The following is a 21,254-nucleotide window of genomic DNA, read 5'->3' as shown; positions in this document are numbered from 1 at the left end:
AGTAAGGGCATCTGTGGAAGTGGAAAATGTACCATCACACTCTCTACCATACCACACTTTGAAACCAATGTCATTTGGCAGAGAGTTTTGTTTATATGAAAATAAGGCAATTCATTAAAAAGGTAATGCTGTCCTTTATCAGCTAAGATTGATAAACAATTGTTTAACCCTTTGATTGCTGGTGATGAGACCTCAATGTGGTAGTGCTCGTGTAACTGTGCAGCTGCTGAATTATCCTGTCAGGCATTCCGAGCCTTTGGAGATCGCAAGTAACAGTCTTAATACCCCACAATTAGGTCAGCCATGATAATCAGCCTTCTGATTGGTTAGGAAAACAATTCAGCCTTTGAACTGTTTTTTTTACCAGTCAGACACTTGTGTGCCCCAGTTTGATCTGAAATGAGTTGATGGAGCAAACAAAGGAAAGCTTCAAAAACTTAAATATTCTAGTTTAACTTCAACTTATTTTAAGTAAAATAAGTTAAAATCATATACTTAATAGAGAAAAATTGATGCTACAGGATGAAATCTGCTCCTGACTTCAGAGTGGCATTATTATGAGGGTTTTTTTCAGCATCATGGTGTGTGAGATGTGATGAGTCACTTAACCGTCCTCTACCACCTTGCATAAGTGAAACCTGAAACTGGCCATGTCACGAATATCGAGTGCCAGCTTAATTTCTACCACATCACGGCACAGTACAGTGCGTGTTGCAAACTGCATCACTTTCTCCAACGGAATTTTAATCATCAACAAAGCATATTTGTCCAGATGGTTGTAAAATGCACACTGTCCCCGAAATGTTCAAAATAGCACATGCCCATCCAACCCCAAAGCTAAATGTTTTTATTTGGGGCACTGGATGGTGCAGTGCACTTGCACGTGGGCCCCGCCCCATTCCAATACAGTCAGTCCAATCTCAGTCACCTGTAAAGCTCCTAGGTAGACATGGGTCTGTCACTGTTGGGTTTCTCCCAAAACTTCTGTCCATTACTCACAACAGAGGTTTCCATAGCAGAGTGGATCAAAACCCACACCCTTGTGCCTGCCACAGTGACAGTTACCCATTTGTTTGATATAAATGAGGTTGAAGTCCTAGGTAAAATGAAAGGGCTTAAAACAAATAAATCACCAAGATTAGATAACAACATGCTGGAAATACTCAGCAGGCCAGGCAGCATCCGTGGAGAGAGAAACAGGGTTAACGTTTCAGGTCTGGGACCCTTCATCAGAACTGTTGCTATTTCAGATTTCCAGCATCCGCAGTATTTTGCTATTACACCAAGATTAGATGATAGTTATTCCAGAGTGTTGTGAGGAACTAACCTGGAGATTTGTGAGGCACTGACAATCATTATGAGGGAGTCAATGGGCACTGGATAAGCACCAGTAGATTAGAAACAGGTGAACATGGTCCTCATATTTAAAACACATGACAAAACAGATACAGGCAACTACAGACCCTTCAATTATCAAGAGTAAACTTGTGGATTATCTGTGCATCAACCACCTAGTAAACAGCAGTCAACCTGGCTTTAGATGGGGAAGACCCTGCCTGATCAACCTCCTGCATTTCTCTGAGGAAGTGACAACTCAAGTCAACTGTGGTAAACCCTATGACGTTGTCTACTTAGACTTCCAAAAGGCATGTGGTGAAGTTCCACATGAAAGATTACTAAATAAACTCAAAGCTGTGGAGATTCAGGGCAAAACTTGGGTACGGACAAGAAACTGGCAGAAGGATATAAAACAACGGGTAGTATTTAGAGGGGCAATATTAGGGTGGGTGGAGGGAAGTTCTGAGTCAAATGCTCCAGAGCTCAGTGTTGGGACCACTACAGTTTCTAATTTACATCAATGACTTGGATTCTGAAACGCAATGCAAATAAGCTCATTTGCAGATGATACCAAACTAGGAAGGGCAATGGAATTGAAGGAGGCAGCCCAGGAACTACAGAATGTGATTTAACAAAATATGTGAGTGGGATGAACAATGACAGATGAAATTTAACACAAACACATATAAAGTATTGCACAAAGGAAGGAAAAATTGGGCAATGTGCATACCTCATGAATGGTGTTGAAATAGCTAAGTATGAAGTTAAGAGAGTCCCAGAGGTCTTAGTAGACTCAACACTTAACATGTCCAACCAATGCAGAGCAGCAATTAACAAAGCCAACTGAATGTTGAACTACACAGTCAACACAGTAGAATACAAGTCATTGGAAGTTGAGACGAAACTGTGCAGTGCTCCGGTCAGACCGCACCTTGAGTACTGTGCTCAGTCTGGTCGCTGAGAAACAAAGGACATCCCTCCTCCTCTGGACCTCCTCCACGAGGACCTCCACTGCCGCACCTGACAACCTGTGTGCCCTCTCCCTCAGCCCCTGAGCCATCCTGCAATGTGCTGCTGTGTGCCAGCCAGAGCACTCCACACCTTCAGTGGAAGTGGGTGTGAGGAGCCCACATATTGCGTCTAATCAGCACTTGAATGCTAAACCTGCAGGTTTCTGGTTACAACAACAATAATTTATATTTATATAGTGCCCTTAACATAATAAAACGTCCCAAGGCACTTCACAGGAGCGTTATCAAACAAAATTTGACATTGAGCGACATAAGGAAATATTAGGGCAGATGACCAAAAGCTTGGTCAAAGAGATAGGTTTTAAGGAGCGTCTTAAAGGAGGAGAGAGATAGAGAGGCGGAGAAGATTAGGGAGGGAATTCCAGAGCTTAGGGCCTTGGCAGCTGAAGGCACTGCCACCAATGGTGGAGCAATTAAAATTGGGAATGCTCAAGAGGCCATATTTAGAGGAGCGCAGATATCTCGGAGGGTTAGCACCTACAGGCACGTTCAAATCGTGATAATCTTCAATTAGCCCGAAAATTGCGTGCTAAATCCAGACTTTGAAACAGGCATTTCTTATTAGCACAGCACCCATTTAGCGCCTTCGGTCAAAATAACCCCCTTGGGCTTTTTATCCTGGAAAAGAGGCATCTGAGGGGTGAGATTATAGAAGTATATCAGATAGCAGATGGCAAGGAAAAGGTTAACCTGGAATCCTACTTTAACTGAAACAGTGGGAGTAGGGCATAGGGAAACTGGTATTAAAAGATAACTTTAGAACCAATGTCAGGAGGTTGTTCTTCATGAAGAGAGTGATCAACACTTGGAATGGACTTCAAAGCAGCGTAGTGGAGATAAAACCCTGGGACCATTTAAGAAACAAATTGATGCAGCCATGGGGGAAATGTAGGGTTGTTCTGGATGGATGTATTAAGATGGGCCGAATGGCCCTCCTCATCCATATGTATCTTATAAATGAGAAGAAAGGAACACTTACCATCAGGGAGTCTGTCCGTGGGTGTAGAGGCAATGTCTCTGGGTAAACCTGACTTGCTCAAATCCCTCTGGCTTTGCGTTGCAACGAGATTTTCTAAAAAGCGATTTCTGAAAGAGTACAGCAGGAATTCAGCGTTATACTTCAAGCAATCCCAAAGCCATTCTGGCTATTTGGACTCAACTGAAGTTCCAACAAACTGATATTCCACACGACACCACACCAAACATGCAGTTAAACAAACCAATCATTTCCCACAGTAAAGTGTCAGTTTTTTGGACATTTCAAATGCCAAAGCACTTTACATCAATACTTGACTTTTTTTAAAAGTATTTTACCCACTTTATTACCTCAGGTGCAAACAGCCCAGAAAAGCCAACATCAATCTGGATCAAACTGTGGTTCAGAATTCATCCCATGGGAAGAAAAACATCACCCAATTTCCAAAAATAAGTTAATCACCGGCAACACTCTCTGCCTGCCCAGCCTGTGGCCCAACCACCAATGCACTTATTATAGGCCTGTCACTTTTAAAATAAGCACACTTATACATTGGGGTAGCAGTCTGGCCTCTCAAAACCCTGTGGTTCCTTAAAAAATGATGAAACAGGATTTGAAATTAAGTTTGACAACATTTCATTCCAGGTGGCCAATTGGCAATTAAGTTTTAAGTGTAATTTGGAACTTGGTTTAATTACAACAAAGCTTTTGTTTTAAAAAGCACAAAAATGGTGGTTTTGTTTTGACAATGTAAAGATTGTTACTGGCTATAGATACAAACAACCAGCCAACTGCAGCTATGAGGAGGACTTGACCAGTTACCAATGAAAAGAGTCTCTATTCCTCTAATGGAATAGGACCGGCTCAAACGCCCCAACATCCCCATATCTTGTACAGGCCTATAATAAAACTTGACTCCAAAACTTAGGACCTGCAGCAGAAGAGAAAAATCACAAAGAAAACCTAGTACAGATCCCACGCAGTCAAAATCTCCATTCCACACCCAATACTTACGCATACTTTCTCAGAACTGGTTTATCCCTAATAGAAATCCCTTCAGCCCTGAGGAAAAGATCAGTTTCAGTACAGATACCATAAAATATTTGATTTCCATGGGTAACAAGTTTTGGGAAAGATACAGATTTTATAACTTCAGATTTAAACAGCTAATGAATCAATCATTTTAACGTTAAATGAAAGCTCCTTTTGTAGCCCTTAAAGCATGTCACTCAGCAAGTTTATCTAGCAGTGTAACTGTTCATTGGCATCAGAATGTAAAATAATCTTTGGTTTATGTTGAAAGACCTCAATCTTCAACTTCATCATAACAGGAAAAAGTGGCAGTTGTACCTCTGCCTACTCCACCCCCTCATCCTCATTATATACAAGACATTGGGGGAAAAATTCAGTTGCTTTGCGCCTCCAGTTAGTGCCCTAAGAGGGCGATAATGAGGCGCAAAGCAACTAACGCCTGGGCGTGGCGATGTTTGCGCCACTCGCAAAATTGGCCAGACATTTTGCGGCAGCACTAAACACTACCGCCACGATCTCCTGCGCCCGCAGATCGTGACGTCAGTCAAGCATGCAACGCCCCGGACCGGATATTGAGTGGCGCCCCCTGCCTTACTGCCTGCCGCTAGCAATGACAGGTTGAGGGGAGCGTTTTGTAGTCGGGAAGGGAGTGGGATAGCGCTATTTAAAGGCAACCGCTTCCTGTTTTTTTTTGTTGGCGACATTTTTGCACCACGCATTCTGAGAGAGAGACTTCTGGAGAGATTCAACGCTGTGTGAAGGAGTTTTGGGTACTGAGCTGCACTTTGCAGGTTCATTTTGATTTGCCCTTCCTTGTATCGATTTAGAAGAGACTTTGGGGGCTGCACTCTGAGCTCTTTCCCTGGGCCTTTCTATTGTTCTTTCCAGCAGAATTGATATACAGGTGTCTCCAGGCCAAGATTCAAGGCTGCAATGAGCAGGATGTGAACGGAGAGCAATATCGACCCTCTGCTTTAAGAACTGGCCGACGCCAGTGTGTCTGTGTTCCATTGCTGACTGACATCACCTGAGCTTCGCCAGCGCTCTGAGTTAACGCCTCGCTCCTTGGCCTTTGTGCCTTGAGAGGTGTGTAGCACCTGATTTAGCGCTCCAATCACCTTCAGGGGCAATAGAAGCCAAGTTTGCAGTCGGAGGCGATAATTAGTGCCAGGCACTAAACTTTGCGCCCGGCCAATAATTGCGCCCCAACCGGGGCGATACCGAATTTCTCCCCCATTATCTGTAAGTGTGGGATCAGCTTCCAAATCTCCATCAATATCCACCTTTACGTCTAATAAAAAAGCAAGATACTGCGGACGCTGGAAATCTGAAATAAAAACAGAAAATGCTGGAAATACTCAGCAGGTCAGGCAGCATCTGTGGCGAGGGTAACAGAGTTAACGTTTCAGATCAATGACCTTTCAGCAGAACTGAAAATGGTTAGCGATGCAACAGGTTTTAAGCAAGTACAGAAGCAGGGAAAGGGGAAGGGGAGAAAGAACAAAAGGGAAGGTCAGTGACAGGGTAGAAAGCAGGAGGGATTAATTGACAAAAGAGATGATGGTGCAAGGCAAAAGGTGATGGTAATGGAACAAGTAAAGAAATAAAAGATGGGTCTGGAGGAGGTGTCAATGGGAATAGCAGAATCATCAGAAACAGCTGCCATCCTAAAAAATGGGGGCAGATGCTATGATCTGAAATTGTTGAACTCAGCGTTGAGTCCGGAAGGCTATAAAGTGCCTACTAGAAAGATGAGGTGATGTTCCTCGGGCTTACGTTGAGCTTCACTGGAACAGTGTAGGAGGCTGAGGACAGAGTGGGAGTGGGGCGTAGAATTAAAATAACAGGTGATCAGACTGGATGACCGCTTTGCGGAACATCTCCGTTCAGTCCGCAAGTGTGAACCTCAGCTTACGGTCGCCTGTCATTTTAATTCTCTGGACCACTGTTTTCTCTAATGCTCCACCCACTGGTTTCTTGAGCTCCAACCTGTGCAAACTCCAACTCACCCATAACTCTGCTTCCTTAATCCCATCCTGTCCTTAGTCCTGCTCACCTATCATCCCCTGTACTCACCCCCTTCCCTGCTGGCCCTCTCCCTCAGATTTACAATTGCTGGCACAGCCTTCAGTCATCCTGCTCCTTCAGTCTTAAATTCCATCACCCATCGATCCACCAAGCTACAAAACAAGCCAACTGTGCTCTACTTTTAATTGTGGATAAGATTTTAAGCACTTAGTTACTGGAAAACATGAAGATGGATATTTATTTTTATTTACTTTGGGGGAAAAATCCTAAGAGGGCGCTAACGGGGCGCAAAACAACTAGCACCCGGGCGCAGCGATATTTGCACTGCTCACGCAATTGACCAGACATTTTGCGACGGCGCTAAACACTACCGCTACGATCTCCTGCGCCCGCAGATTGTGACGTCAGTCGAGCGTGCAACGCCCTGGTAGTGCCCCGGATCAGTTATTGAGTGGCGCCCCCCTGCTGCTAACAACGACAGGTAGAGGGGAGCGTTTTGCAGTTGGGAAGGGACTGGGGGAGCGCTATTTAAAGGCGACCGCTTCCTGACTTTTTTTGTTGGCGACATTTTTGAATCACGCATTCTGAGAGAGAGACACTTCTGGAGAGATTCAACACTTTGTGAAGGAGTTTTGGGTACTGAGCAGCACTTTGCAGGTTCATTTTGATTTGACCTTCCTTGCATCGATTTAGAAGAGACTATGGGGGCTGCATGCTGAGCTCTTTCCCTGGGCCTCTCCATTGTTCTTTCCAGCAGAATTGATGTACAGGTCTGTCCAGGCTGAGATTCAAGGCTGCAATGAGCAGGGTGTGGCTGGAGAGCAAGATCGACCCTCCTCTTTAAGAACTGGCCGACGCCAGTGTGTCTGTGTTCCATTGCTAACTGACATCACCTGAGCTTCGTCAGCGCTCTGAGGTAGCACCTCGCTCCTCGGTCTTAGCGCCTTAAGAGAGGTGTGTAGCACCTGATTTAGGGCTCCAATCACCTCCAGGGCGACAGAGGCCAAGTTTGCAGTCGGAGGCGATAATTAGCGCCAGGCGCTAAACTTTGCACCCGGCCGATAATTGCGCCCCAAACGGGGCGATACCGAATTTCTCCCCCTTTAAGTTTATATACTGACATACTTTAACACTGAAAGGGGAAGGAAAGTTGCAGGGGTGATGGAAGTACTTTTTGTTCAAAGTGTTCCCCCCTTTATAGAAGAAAATAATAGTCTCATCATAAATTGCTTTGATTATTTAAGTCAATTTTATAGGCCAACATGGGAGCCCTCAAGAGCCTCTCACTCTGCAAGGTTGCCTGGTGTCGTCAACTGAACTCTGGAAAAAGATGAAAGAAAATGATGGTTTTTGTTAGCAAGGCTGATGGATTTATAGCAATGATGAAAGGTTGGATTGAAATAGAATAAATTGAAGGCAAGAGTAAGGAAAAGAAACCAGTGAAGTGTGAGATTCATTTTAGTGTTTTTTTGAAAACTGAATCCACTTTTAAAACTACAAACAGAATAATGACAATAGATCTTAAAGTTAACATTTAACGATACACTCAAGCTTGAGCTACATTTAGTGAAAAAAAAATCACACGACTGTACATTACTTGGACTGGCGGATAAAATGGTAAACTAGAATACAAAATCTACAATTGGTTATGTGGAATCAGAGAGTTAATAATAACAACTTGCATTTATATAGCACCTTTAACATAGTAAAACGCCCCAAGGCCCTTTACAGGAACGCTATCAAACAAAATTTTAAAGTGCAGAACTGATGTGCAGAGGAGCCTCAATTATCTTCCATAATGGTGAGGATTCCCTCCGATGATTAATGGCATTTTGTCGGATAATCGATAAGCTTCGAGTTTTTGGTCTGAAGCATACAGTGTAACAATCCCCATGGTATCGGAATGAAGACCAGTACAATACAAATAACAAAAGAAACACTATTGTAACTCTATCAAACAAGGAAAAAAAAGGCAAAATACAAATAAAAGTTGTGCAATGGGGTGATATCTCATGCAAGGTTTGGTCCAGTGAAAGTTCTGCCAGATAATCGGGATGACGGATAGCAGGATTGCAGACACTGAAAGTTCCACTGTGACTCCAATTATTCCATTTCTATTCTCATGTCAAAATGAACTTTCAAATACTATAAACAAATAACCAAATTCTCTTTCACCGATCAGACTTACTTGAAAATACTTCTTTCTCCAGGGCCTGTTTTCATTATTTTCTCTTCTGAAGATGTGCTCAGCAGATCTGGCTTACTAAAGGATGAATATAAATTTTTGGGAGCAGGGCTGTGGGCAGATAGAAGATAGATTTTTAAACAGGTATGCTATAACAAGTGTTTTTTTTAAATGAAAGACAAAAAGTATAAAAATGTCCCAATGTTCTCACAGAGAAACCCCACGGTGATCTCTCCAGTTCTGCTGAATCCAGAAAATGACCCAATGTCATCAGTGTCTGCAGACTAAACAATTTCCCGTCAGTTTCCAACCTTCAGTATGAGGCTGGTACTCTCTGAATCACTGGGATCTTACAATACTGAGGAATTGTTTTTCTTTCATGTAGGGAGGCAATTTCTATTTGTGCCAATGCACATTTATACACAGTCTTTAGAAAGCCTACCTCAAGTATAAATTGTGCTATAATGTGTTGAGGAGAAAAACTCAGGGATGCACATTAACTGTTAAACACCAGCTTTAGAATTTAGCAAGACAATATATATTGCATTCATCTGTAATACATGACGTGGCTAATATAATAATATTACAAACACCAATTAAATGTTTAACAGGTTTTTTTTACTTTGGAGGAATACACATTTTAAGAAGATATAAGGTATGTTATTAACCAGCAACTCAGGAAGTCAACTGAACAAAAAGGTCTAAAATGATAAGCAGGTCACTAAAATCGACTTAGATAAATGTAATCTCAAACATTTTAATCTCATAAAGGCATTATGGGGTTAAAAGTCTTGAAGTTAACTGTTTTACTGAAATATTGGTGAAACAAAATACTGTTTTGTATTCAGTGCCTTTTTTTGCTAAAATTATTGACAGGAATAATTTCATTCCCCCATGTTGACATTGTCAGAAGAATGACAAAGTTTGTACTTCCCGGCCCAACTATCTAATAATGGTGCCTTTTTCTTCAAATTCTACTGCAGGAAGAACACTCCTGTTGCCTCAGCAGAGCTGCCATGTTGAAATTAACAGGTTAAGTGCACATCAGCTTCTCAGGCTCATCCATCACCAGCACTATGCCATTCCCTAGGCAGGGAGTGGGGCACAGTGATAGATGTGATGAGGTCAAAAGCATTTACTAGGGAGACAGAGCTTAGGGCATGGAACCACCTGGAGTGAGGGGATCAAGTCTCTAGCTCCTAGAAAACCATGGGAAATGAGAAGCAGTTGAAACAACCTGCCATCAAAACCGAACCCATTAAAGAACACGAAATAACAGAACTATTCCAAGCCACATGATGGCAGAAATCCAAATTCAATTCATTTTCCACTGGCTGCTGGTTTATGCTGCAAAAATCTCAAAGCCTCTCCTCTTTCGACAATACTTCATACCTAACTAACTACACGAGGCATGGTAGTCAGCAGTTAAAAATTAACCTTGGAGCCTGTGACTGGCACTTACTGAAACTGGAATATAAAACTCATTTCTGGAGATAATAGAACATCCTGAACACACGGTTTCTGTCTGAAAGTGAGACATTAAAAATGTCCGAACCGACAATACAAAAGTAACACAAACCTGGTGGGGCTGAGGGAGCTCTCATCTGACGCTTGACTAGCAAGCCTAGGTCTTGATGGAAAGATGAAAGAAGTTGCTGTATAATGGCTGGTGTAGGTGCGATCCCTAATAAAAGGACCAGAGCTGTAAGAAAAAGATCTGGGCAAGGAGCAGCTGGAGAAAGTCATCCACCAAACAAGTCATGCAATGTTAATGTAAACTGCATGTTAAACAAGCCACTAAGTTGATAAATAGCTCAATGGAAAGCATGAGAGGCAGAGTAACTGATATATTTTGGTAATGCAAAGAATTGGCATTTCATGCAGACTGAAGACTTTAAGATTTGCAGCTTAATGCAAGTAATTCTTTTTCTTCTGGTAACTGAAAGGAGGTACAGAAGTTACATAGAAGAGTCTTATTTCATATCAGCAACAGTAAAATAAATTTGAAGGCAAAGAAGAGGAAACTGCTGTAGAGTCATTATGGTGGAGGTAGGTTAAGGAGCACCTAGTCTTCAAAGGATTCCAGTGATGAGATACAAGCGTGGATTTTGTGGTTGGGTGCTCCCAGCGCAGATCAGCACTTACAGGGACCCCTCATCAGAAAATCACAGCTCAGAGACGCCTGATTTTCTGTCTATTTAAAGTAATGGACAGAAACTCAGCCCACAATTTCCCAACCAGTGCTCTCTGTGAGCAGCATGTAAACCCTGCTGTGGAATAAGCCCTACAGACTCAAAAGGTAAAAGCTGCCAACCTCACCAATAATGAAAGAAAGAAAAGAAAGACTTGCATTTATATAGCGCCTTTCACAACCACCAGACGTCCCAAAGCGCTTTACAGCCAATGACGTAGTCACTGTTGTAATGTAACAAATGCAGAGAGCACCATCCCAAGTACCGTCTTAACATATTTTAATTTTATGACCAGCAGAGAGACAGTGTTACAGAGCATTTCAATTTTTATTTTGCCAAAGATCCCACTGTAGGGAACCAGTAGTAAGTCACTATCTGAGATCTTGCTCATCTTCTCATTTGTACAAATAATCTATTGAACTTGAAAAAGGCCAGTTGCCCATGAAGTTCATTCAGTTTAATGGGCTAGAGCTTCCTTCAGTACAGCCACTCATCTTATAATCCAGCCAGCTACGCCCACCAGACACGAGCATCCCCGCTTGATATTAACGTAGAATTCCGAGCGGAGCTCTGGTCCCCGCTCGCCAGGACTGCCTGGAGCATGGTTCGATCTTCTGACTCAGAGACAGGAATGCTACCACTAAGCCAAAGACTCTCTGCAACATATCATGGTATGTGTACACCAATGTTACCTTTTATGCTGTACATGTGTGTGTGTGTCGTAGCTGGCAAACGACCTGCAGTTTCCCGTGATGAGCAGCAGATACAGTCTTGGCAGAGAATCGTGCAGACATCTGCACTTCCAACAGAACAGGCCCACTTCCTGGCACTAGCCCAATGTACATGGGTGAGCATCCTCATTTGTCTCTTTACAAAATATTTTGTCAACAAAAGTGAAAATTTGCCAACACATTTGGTAAATTCTAATCTATGGATAGAAACATCTACCCTGAGCTCCACCGATGGCTAGTGAGTAAAGACACTACCTGATAGAACGCAAAGCCATACAGATCAGAAGGTGCCAGGTGTGATTTTCAGTCTGTGCTGAGGTAGCTAATTGCCTATAGGCTCCGAGAGAGCAGGAGATAATTGGATAAAAAAACTGTCCCCAGAGTTCAGCAATGAATACACCTCATAAATGAACAAAATCAGGCTGAACACTTACTACACAAGTCCTGACTTGTGTCAGTCGTGGCTCAGTGGTAACACTCTCGCTTCTGAGTCAGAAGGTTGTGAGTTCAAGTGCCACTCCTGAGATTTGAGCACAAACTTTAGGCTGACACTTCAGTGCAGTATAGAGGGAGTGCTGCACTGTCGGAGGTGCCGTCTTTAGGGTAAGACATTAAACCGAGGCCTCGTTTACCCTTAGGTGGACTTAACAGATCCCATGGAACTATTTTGAAGAAGAGCATGGGAGTTCTCCCCCGTGTTCTGGACAATATTTATCCCTCAACCAACATCAATATCTGGCCCTTATCACACTGCTGTTTGTGGTACCTTGCAGTGCAAAAACTGGCTGCTGTGTTTCCATTACAAAAACGACTACACTTCAAAAGTACTTAAGTGAGTTAAGTGATTTACAGAGGCCTATTTCCGCCAATGGCGACTTCGGCCAAACCCACAAAAGACCGTCACCTCGACATTCCACCTCAATACCTATCAAGCAAACCAAGCTTTGAAAGTCTCCTTTTGCGGCACAGAGGTAAACCATGTCAAAAAATCCTCCTATTTGGGAGTCACATTTGATCGCACCCTGTCATATAGGCAACATCTTCAGAATCTTGGGAAGAAACTAAAGAGTAGGTCAATCTGATCCAGAAACTCGCCAGGTCCACATGGGGAGCAGACGCTCAAACCCTCTGTACGGCAGCACTCGCTCTGGTGTACTCTACAACGGAGTACTGCTCTCTGGCATGGCTATCAAGTCCACATGTCAAATCCGTTGATGTCCAGCTGATTTCTACGATGTGAATTATCACCGGTACGCTTTTATTGACACCAACACCGTGTTTGCAAACATCGCACCACCACACCTACGCCGCGAATATGCAATCTCCAGAGAATACAACCACTACACCAGCAAAGACATGCTGATCCAGGCCGAATTGAACAAGCTACCACCAACTCGTCTCAAAACTAGAAGGCCATTTTGGACCGTCGCCAAAGCCCTTCAGCGATCTTCCCTCAGCCTTGATGACCGATGGCGAAATGCTTGGAAGAACTGTGACATACGGAATGGATTCCTTATAGAAGACCCTGCAGTACAACCTGAAGGATCAAACCTTCCTTGCAAACAGTGGATAACCATCAACCGCCTCAGAACCGGTCATGGTAGATGCTGCCACCTTCTCCATAGATGGAAGATTAAAGCATCCCCATCATGCGACTGTGGAGCTCCTAATCAGACCCTGGAGCACATCATTGAGCACTGCCCTCAGAGGAAATTCGCAGGCAGCCTACAAGATATCCACGCTGTTACACCAGAAGCTTTGGCCTGGATATCTGACTTAAATATTGACATTTGATTTGCTTTGCTACTACCATACCAAAGAAGAAGAGTACTTACTGTAATTGGTTGTAAAGCGCTTTGGGTCGTCCTGAGGTCGTGGGAGGTGTTATATAAATGCAAGTCTTTCTTTCTTATACTGCCAATGTGTAAAACACCGCACATCATCCCGGGATAGAGTTAACAGAGAAAAAGTGACTTCAATAAGTAGCAATAGCATTTGAATCAAGCAAAGGCCTGACTGAAAGCCTACATTTTTAATTGGAGTTGAAGAACCCATTCAACTCTGACCTTTCTGCCTTCAATTACTATCAATACTGTGTTGAAATGTTAACCAATCAATTATAGTCATTTTGCCCACGAAAGTATCTGCTTGTTGTGGGGGAGGAGGGGAGGATTTGACCTGCCTGCATAAACTTGACGATTGCTCGTCTGCTTCCTACAGTCCTGAACCACAGGAAATGAGCAATCCAAATGATTGCAAACTGAGAGGTTAACATTTAATGCTGTCACAGCTAGAGTATCATGCTAATACAGATGGAAAATACAGCTACTCATCATATCAATGTAAAAATATGTATTTGATACTAACTTACTAGTGGCCTAGAAATTCACTGGCCTTAGCGCCGCTTTTGAGGCGCTAGAGGGCCTAGCGGCGAAGTTATGGCCAGTTTTGAAATTGACAGGGGCCCTAAATCGGCGTTAGGCCGGTAGCGCTGCGCCGGCACCGATGACGTCATCGGTGTGCGCAGCGTCCCGGTTGCCATGGTAACCTGCCCGAACTCGGAAATTGAGTTGCGGCCGCCTCGCCCGTGGCAGCCGCAAGCAATGTTCTGGCAGAGGTGCCTTACAGAACGTTGCGCCGGCGCATTAAAGGCCCCGCGGCGGCCGGCCGCTTTCCCGCCGCCCGCCTGGCCGCAGCTCCCTCCCCGGACTTCCCCCCCCCCCCCCCCCGGAACAGAAGCAAGCCCGGCACTTGTCCGAGGTGCCGGGCTCATTTTTAAAAAGATTATCGCGGGCCGCGGCCGGGTGCAGGCAGCTCCTCCTTAAGGGAAGGAGGAGGCCTGCACTTCCCGAACCTGCCGCACCGCAGCGGGCACCGCAGCGCCGGAATAGCGCCGAAATTCAGCGCATAGCGCCAGTTTTCAGGCGCTAACAGCTTTCAGCAGCGCCGGCAGCCGTTTGGGCGCAGAAGTAGTGAATTTTTGGCCCGCCCAGCGCGACTTAGCTGCGGCACTAACTTCCGGCGCTAAAGCCGTCGCTGCGCCAAAACCCAATTTCTAGGCCAGTGAATCTAATGCAAACACAAACCATGATCATACTACAGCTCACTGAATCAGACCTTTTGAAATTAACTCAACAACCTCCTTCACAAATGGCAGGGTTTTCAATTCAATTAAAAATTAAAGGTTCAACATTAAAAACTAACCGTAAAAATCAGCCAAACATATACGAGACTTCTGCCCTCTCAGGTGGACATAAAAGATCCATGACACTAAAAGAAAAGAAAGATTTGCATTTATATAGCGCCTTTCATGACCAGTGAACGTCTCAAAGCGTTTTACAGCGTATGAAGTACTTCTGAAGTGGAGTCACTGTTGTAATGTGGGAAACGTGGCAGCCAATTTGCGCATAGCAAGGTCCCACAAACAGCAATGTGCGAATGACCTGATAATCTGTTTTTATTATGTTGGTTGAGGGATAAATATTGGCCAGGACACCAGGGATATGTGCCCTGCTCTTCTTTGAAATAGTGCCATGGGACCTTTTATGTCCACCTGAAAGAGCAGACCGGGCCTCGGTTTAACGTCTCATCCGAAAGACTATTTTGAAGAAGAGCAGGGGTATTTTCCCCGGTGTCCTGAACAATATTTATCCATCAACCAACATCACTAAAACAGATTATCTGGTCATTATCACATTGCTGTTTGTGGGACCTTACTGTGCACAAATTAGTTTTCTACATTACCACAGTGACTACACTTCAAAAGTACTTAATTCGCTGTAAAGTGTTTTGGGACGTCCTGAGGTCATGAAAGGCGCTATATAAATGCAAGTCTTCCTTTTGTTTTAACAAAGCTTGCATTTTCTTCTATAAACAAACCACTGTGCGATCTAGTGAAAAGTATTTATTTTCTGATATGATGCTGGACAATACATTAAATCAATGTTAATGACAAAATTAATAGTTGACAGAACACAATGAGGGACCAAGAATGCTCGCAATTGCCTCTATAGCACAAACTGATTGGTGACCTGGACAGTCTCTAAATGCATCTCATAGGTGGTTTCAGGAAGATGGAGGACGGGTCACTCTGTTTTCACGTTCCATAACATTCTTTGGTTTCCCCTTATCTGTCAGAATGTTTTGATAAGAAGAGTATACAATAGTTATGCAGAAATACAATGAAAGAATCTCTGCATTTTTCCAATTTAAGCACATCAGACATATGGCACTCTGTCAACCGGGACTTAAAAAGCTTAATTTTATATTGGATATAAATAACCAATAAATTAACCTCAAAGGGTTCAGGCCTGCTGTCAATTTATTAATGCAATAATTGATTACTGCCAATTCTGGCTCAAGCTTATCTGTTTAATCAGCTTTCAGAAGTCTTACATTGACACCCTTTGAGTGTTCAATTTCTAAATTCTCCATCCGTAAACAACAAAGAATATCACAATTTAACATTCAGCATTTCTAATATCAAAAGGAGAAGTTAATTATTTCCAATGGTGATCTGTTTAGCTGTCAAATCATTAAATTTGCAAGCCCACTGCAGTTACAAGCCTAAGTTACAAGATTCCTGATTTACTATATCCCCTTTCAACATATTTTGATGGAAGCCAGAGTGATTTTTTTCCCCCATTGATAATGAACAGACTTTAATAAAGTCTGCAGAAAATAGGGTTGAGGCAATTCTTGGAACATGGAGGATACTGGATGAAAGACTGTTCCTAACTAGCTGCTGTATGTGACAATGTACATAATCTGGCTGACATTTCAGTGCACTACTGAGGGAGTGCTGCATTGTTGTAGGTGTCGTCTTTTCAATGAGATGTTAGACTGAGACCTCGTCTGCCCTCTCAGGTGGACATAAATGATCCCATGGCACAATTTGAAGAAGAGCAGGGGTGTTCTCCTGGTGTCCTGGCCAACATTCAACCAAGACCCAAAACAGATGATCTGATCAGTTATTCCATTGCTGTTTGTGGGAGCTTTCTTTAATTACGAGGCACCCTGGGGCATTTTACTATGTTAAAGGTATTACAGACATGCAAGTTGTTGTCATGTGTTGCAGCTGAATGAGCAACAGGAACAAATGACTGAGTAAAAAAAAATTACTCATCACTCATTAGTAAGACACCCCATCCCCCACCCACCCCCGCACAACCACTTCCGCATTGTTCATTTTTAAACTTCCATTGATCAGACTTCTGTCCATTTGAGTAACTCTATTTTCTGAACCACCTATACAAAAGGTCTCTTTAGTTTATCTTCACTGATTTCCTACTTTTCAGAAGCTTCTTTTTCTATGCCAGTTCATTGTCTTTGTAAAGAGTAATTGAAGTGCAATCTGATTAATCTCATGAGAAGTGTAGTTTCCCTCTTGCTCCCAATTTGGGAATTGAGATAAATTTTGTTCAACAAAACACTGCTTTAAGGTAACCAATTACCAGAAGAAGGCTGCAGACTGCAGGAAGATATCAATGGATTTGTCAGGTGGGCAGAACAGTGGCAAATGGAATTCAATCCGGAGAAGTGTGAGGAATACACAATAAATGGTAGGACACTGAGAAGTGCAGAGATCAGAGGGACCTTGGAGTGCATGTCCACAGATCCCTGAAGATAGCAGGACAGGTAGATAAGGTGGTCAAGAACGCTTACGGGATACTTGCCTTTATTAGCCGAGGCATAGAATATAAGAGCAGGGAGGTTATGCTTGAACTGTATGAAACACTAGTTAGGCTGCAGCTAGAATACTGCGTGCAGTTCTGGTCACCACATTACAGGAAGGATGTGATTGCACTAGAGGGGTGCAGAGGAGATTTACCAGGATGTTGCTTGGGCTGGGGAATTTTAGTTATGAGGAAAGATTGGACAGGCTGGGGTTGTTTTCTTTGGAACAGAGGAGACTGAGGGGGGACCTAATTGAGGTGTATAAAATTATGAGGGGCCTAGAGTGGATAGGAAGGACCTATTTCCCTTAGCAGAAGGGTCAATAACCAGGGGGCATAGATTTAAAGTAATTGGTAGGAGGTTTAGAGGGGAGTTGAGGAGAAATGTTTTCACCCAGAGGGTGGTGGGGGTCTGGAACTCCCTGCCTGAAAGGGTGGTAGAGGCAGAGACCCTCATCACATTTAAAAAGTACTTGGATATTCATTTGAAGTGCCATAACTACAAGGCTATGGACCATGGGCTGGAAAGTGGGGTTAGGGTGGATAGCTCTTTGTCGGCCGGCGCGGACACGATGGGCCGAAATGGCCTCCTTCTGTGCTGTAAATTTCTATGATTCTATGATTGACATTGTGTGTTGATGTACCATTTTCCATTAAGTGGGGTAGATCTTGACTTTGTGTAATAGTGTAAAACGGGTGACAGCAAATCGGCAGCCCGTTTTTCATCTCTCCCGATTATTATTTCCATTGAAGTCAATGGAAATAATAATCGGGAGAGATGTGAAACAGGCTGCCGATTTACTGTCACCTTTTTACACTATCGCACAAAATCAAAATGATCTCCAGTGAGTGAAAATATGAAGAGGAGGGCACAAGAGGACATTTCTCTCTTTGAAACACACTTTAACAAAATATCCAGGTTACCGTCACAGGTTATTCACAGACTCAATAAACATTGTGGTGGAACAGCCAGCAACCAATTCTAGCTGGGGAGAAAGCCGTGAGTGAAGTGGTTCATGCACCAGGAACACAGAACTCCCAGCCCTTATGCATGGAGTTCAAGTCTTTGAGCATTGAATGTTCATTGTGATTTTCAAATTAACTGCCTTTTCCGATCCTATTACATTTGCAGATGTGATTTTGTGTACAGTTCCTCTGCTGGCTATTACAAAGTAGAATGGAAGAAGAGTAAACAACCAAAAGAAACAGCTTTATGTCAGATACTTTTAGACTTAGTACTCCATTGTCAGTCAATCCTCGGTAATTATTATTTTTCCATTAAACTCTGTGTTTTTTAATAAAGAACATTCCCAATTAAAAGTTTTTTCATATAATTACACACAAAGTAATTTAGTCCCTGATGTGACAGAATGTTTACTGCCTCAGGGCGTAAGTTAAATTGCTCAAGAAGTATTTAAGGAAGTATTTAGTTTAGGAACATAGTCCCATCACTCCATTTTTTCCCATGAAAATACAAGGCAGTTAAATATCCTGCCATCCTAATCTAGAAATGCACAGTATACAGAGGGCAGCCTATGCTATGGGTATTCAGAAAATGAGCTGTAAAGGGGCCAGTTGATGGTGAGATTGAAGGCAAACGCAGTGCACGCTGATTAAACTTCACAGTGACAATGAACTGGCATGGGAAAAAAACTTCTGTGCAGTAAGAGATCAATGAAGTTAAACTAAAGAGACCATTGTAATGGTGGTTCAGAAAATAAAGTTACACAAATGGACAATAATCTGATAAATGTCAGTGTATTGTACAACATTCAGGAAGATAAGCCCTATTATACTGAGATTAAAGTATATATGAGGACATCATGAGAACATATTGGCCCAGCATTTGCTGCAGCAGGGCTATGCACAGTGCACCTTGTTAGTTAGACTTTTTCCTGCACCCTTCAGCTCAAAAAACTTTTGCCCACAGAGTTGCTGGAAGTGCGAGTTGATAATGGCGGCGAGGGCAACAGGGCATCTGGGACCTTGGTGAACAACGGGACAAACAGCGTATCTCCTTAACCAATCAGATTAAAGGATTGAGAATAAACAAAGGAAGGAATGAGGAGAGTGAATTAGAGTGGGTGAATTCAATGTCAAATCAGGTACAGAAAGAGAAATAAAGAGGGAAAGAAATATTGGATTAAGAGAGAGAAAAAAAGAGAAAGGAAAAGTAAGATTGTTTTTTAAATTGACATTTTAAAAATCTCCAACAACAATTCACTACCTGAAGGAATGAGACGCCACACCTTTAATTGTTCACTTTCTGGGCCAGAGAGGTTGATTGACAGTCATTAACAATTATCATGTTGTTAAATGGGTTCTTACATTATTAATTATGAGACTTAACTTTCTGTGGTGAGTTTAATAGGCAACTAATTTGCAAATGCAACATCTTCATGAAAATCACAGGGAGGTTAAGGGTGAGGTACTGTTTTTGCAAAGCTAACGACAGAGCGATGCAAATCGTCCAGCAACTTGTGGCGAATCGCAAATCCGGGGGTATCTCTTCCTCACCACAAGTTGCTGACCGATTTGCACATTAATACCGGTGCGCGTCATTCACACACCGTTAATTATTCAGCAAATTCTGGGCCGACCTGGCAATAAATAGATCAAAGCAACAGTGCTTAAATGTAGGGAATAATATCAAGAAGCTGACAATGTAAAGGATTAAGTAAAACATTAGGTAGTTTACCTAATAAAGATATCAAAATGTTTCCATATATTAGGACACCTCTGAAGTAAGTTTTGAACTCAATGGGGGAAAAATTCGGTATCGCCCATTTGGGGTGCCATTATTGGCGGTGCGCAAAGTTTAGCGCCTGGCGCTAATTATCGCCTCCGACAGCAAACTTGGCTTTTATCGCCCCTGTAGGTGATTGGAGTGCTAAATCAGGCGCTACACACCTCTCTTAAGGCGCTAAGGCCGAGGAGCGAGGCGCTACCTCAGAGGGCAAGCGAAGCTCATGTGATGTCAGTCAGCAATGGAACACAGACACAATGGCACCGGCCAGTTCTTAAAGGGGTGGGTTGATCTTACTCTCCATCCACATCCTGCTCATTGCAGCCTTGAATCTCGGCCTGAAGAGACTTGTACATCAAATCTGCTGGAAAGAACAATGGAGAGACCCAGGGAAAGAGCTCAAAGTGCAGCACCCACAGTCTCTTCTAAATCGATACAAGGAAGGGCAAATCAAAATGAACCTGCAAATTGCTGCTCAGTACCCTAAACTCCTTTACACAGCGTTGAATCTCTCCAGAAGTCTCTCTCTCTCAGAATGCGTGGTGCAAAAATGTCACCAACAAAAAAAGGCAGGAAGTGGTCGCCTTTAAATAGCGCTCCCCCAGTCCTTTTCTGACTGCAGAACGCACCCCTCAACCTGTCGTTGCTAGCGGCAGGCGGTAAGGCAGGGGGCGCCACTCAATATCCGGTCCGGGGCGTTGCGCACTCGACTGACGTCACGATCTGCCGGCGCAGGAGATCGTGGCGGTAGTGTTTAGCGCCGCCGCAAAATGTCTAGTTAATTTCGCGAGAGGCGCAGATATCGCCACGCCCGGGCGCTAGTTGCTTTGTGCCCCACTTGGCACTCTCTTAAGGTGCTAACGGGAGGTGCAACCAACAGAATTTTTCCCCCAATTATTTTAATAGAAGCTATTTTTGAATACTTCTGTACAGTTACAATTGAAGGAATATTTGATGGCGCAATCATTCAGCTAATGATTTATTGAGGTAGGTTTTCAACTTGTCTATGGATCGGCCGCCCATTATAGAATCTGCTCAATTTTTCCTTACATTGAAATCAAGTGGTTTTGAACTGTCGCCTGCTCTCCTCAAATGAGATTTCGGCCTTAAAATTACTCCCACATATCTGCGGACAACAGATTGTGGCATTCAGAGTGCTATATGAATTTATATTGTGTCCGTTTCATTACCAGAGGGTGCACCAGGTGTTGCTGATGCAAGATGGCATCTACAACATAGGATTGAGAATGGAGTAATGTGATCACCAAGTGATAATTCACAGTTCATTACTGGGAAATAAAATAATAGTCCGAAATTTGC

At 43.1% G+C, this 21,254-nt stretch overlaps 1 protein-coding gene across 3 annotated transcripts in view; it reads right to left on the bottom strand.

The window, feature by feature from the left end:
- The window catches only part of fhod1 (formin homology 2 domain containing 1), a 510,535-nt gene that overhangs the window by 84,632 nt on the left and 404,649 nt on the right, over positions 1-21,254 (bottom strand). Inside the window, exons 11-14 of one of the 3 annotated variants that reach the window (XM_085991267.1) lie at positions 10,170-10,274; positions 8,594-8,701; positions 4,360-4,407; positions 3,349-3,455 (exon numbers count right to left, since the gene is read on the bottom strand). In XM_085991267.1, the coding sequence (XP_085847393.1) occupies positions 3,349-3,455; positions 4,360-4,407; positions 8,594-8,701; positions 10,170-10,274 (368 nt within the window). The remainder of the gene's footprint in view (positions 1-3,348; positions 3,456-4,359; positions 4,408-8,593; positions 8,702-10,169; positions 10,275-21,254) is intronic. The other 2 variants (XM_085991268.1, XM_085991269.1) reach the window with 2 other exon arrangements.

The sequence above is a fragment of the Somniosus microcephalus genome, chromosome 6, assembly GCF_052327205.1.
Source record: "Somniosus microcephalus isolate GS21.2 chromosome 6, FLI_Smic_1.0, whole genome shotgun sequence".
Classification (NCBI taxonomy): domain Eukaryota; kingdom Metazoa; phylum Chordata; class Chondrichthyes; order Squaliformes; family Somniosidae; genus Somniosus; species Somniosus microcephalus.
This window is presented reverse-complemented; position numbering and strand designations above follow the sequence as displayed.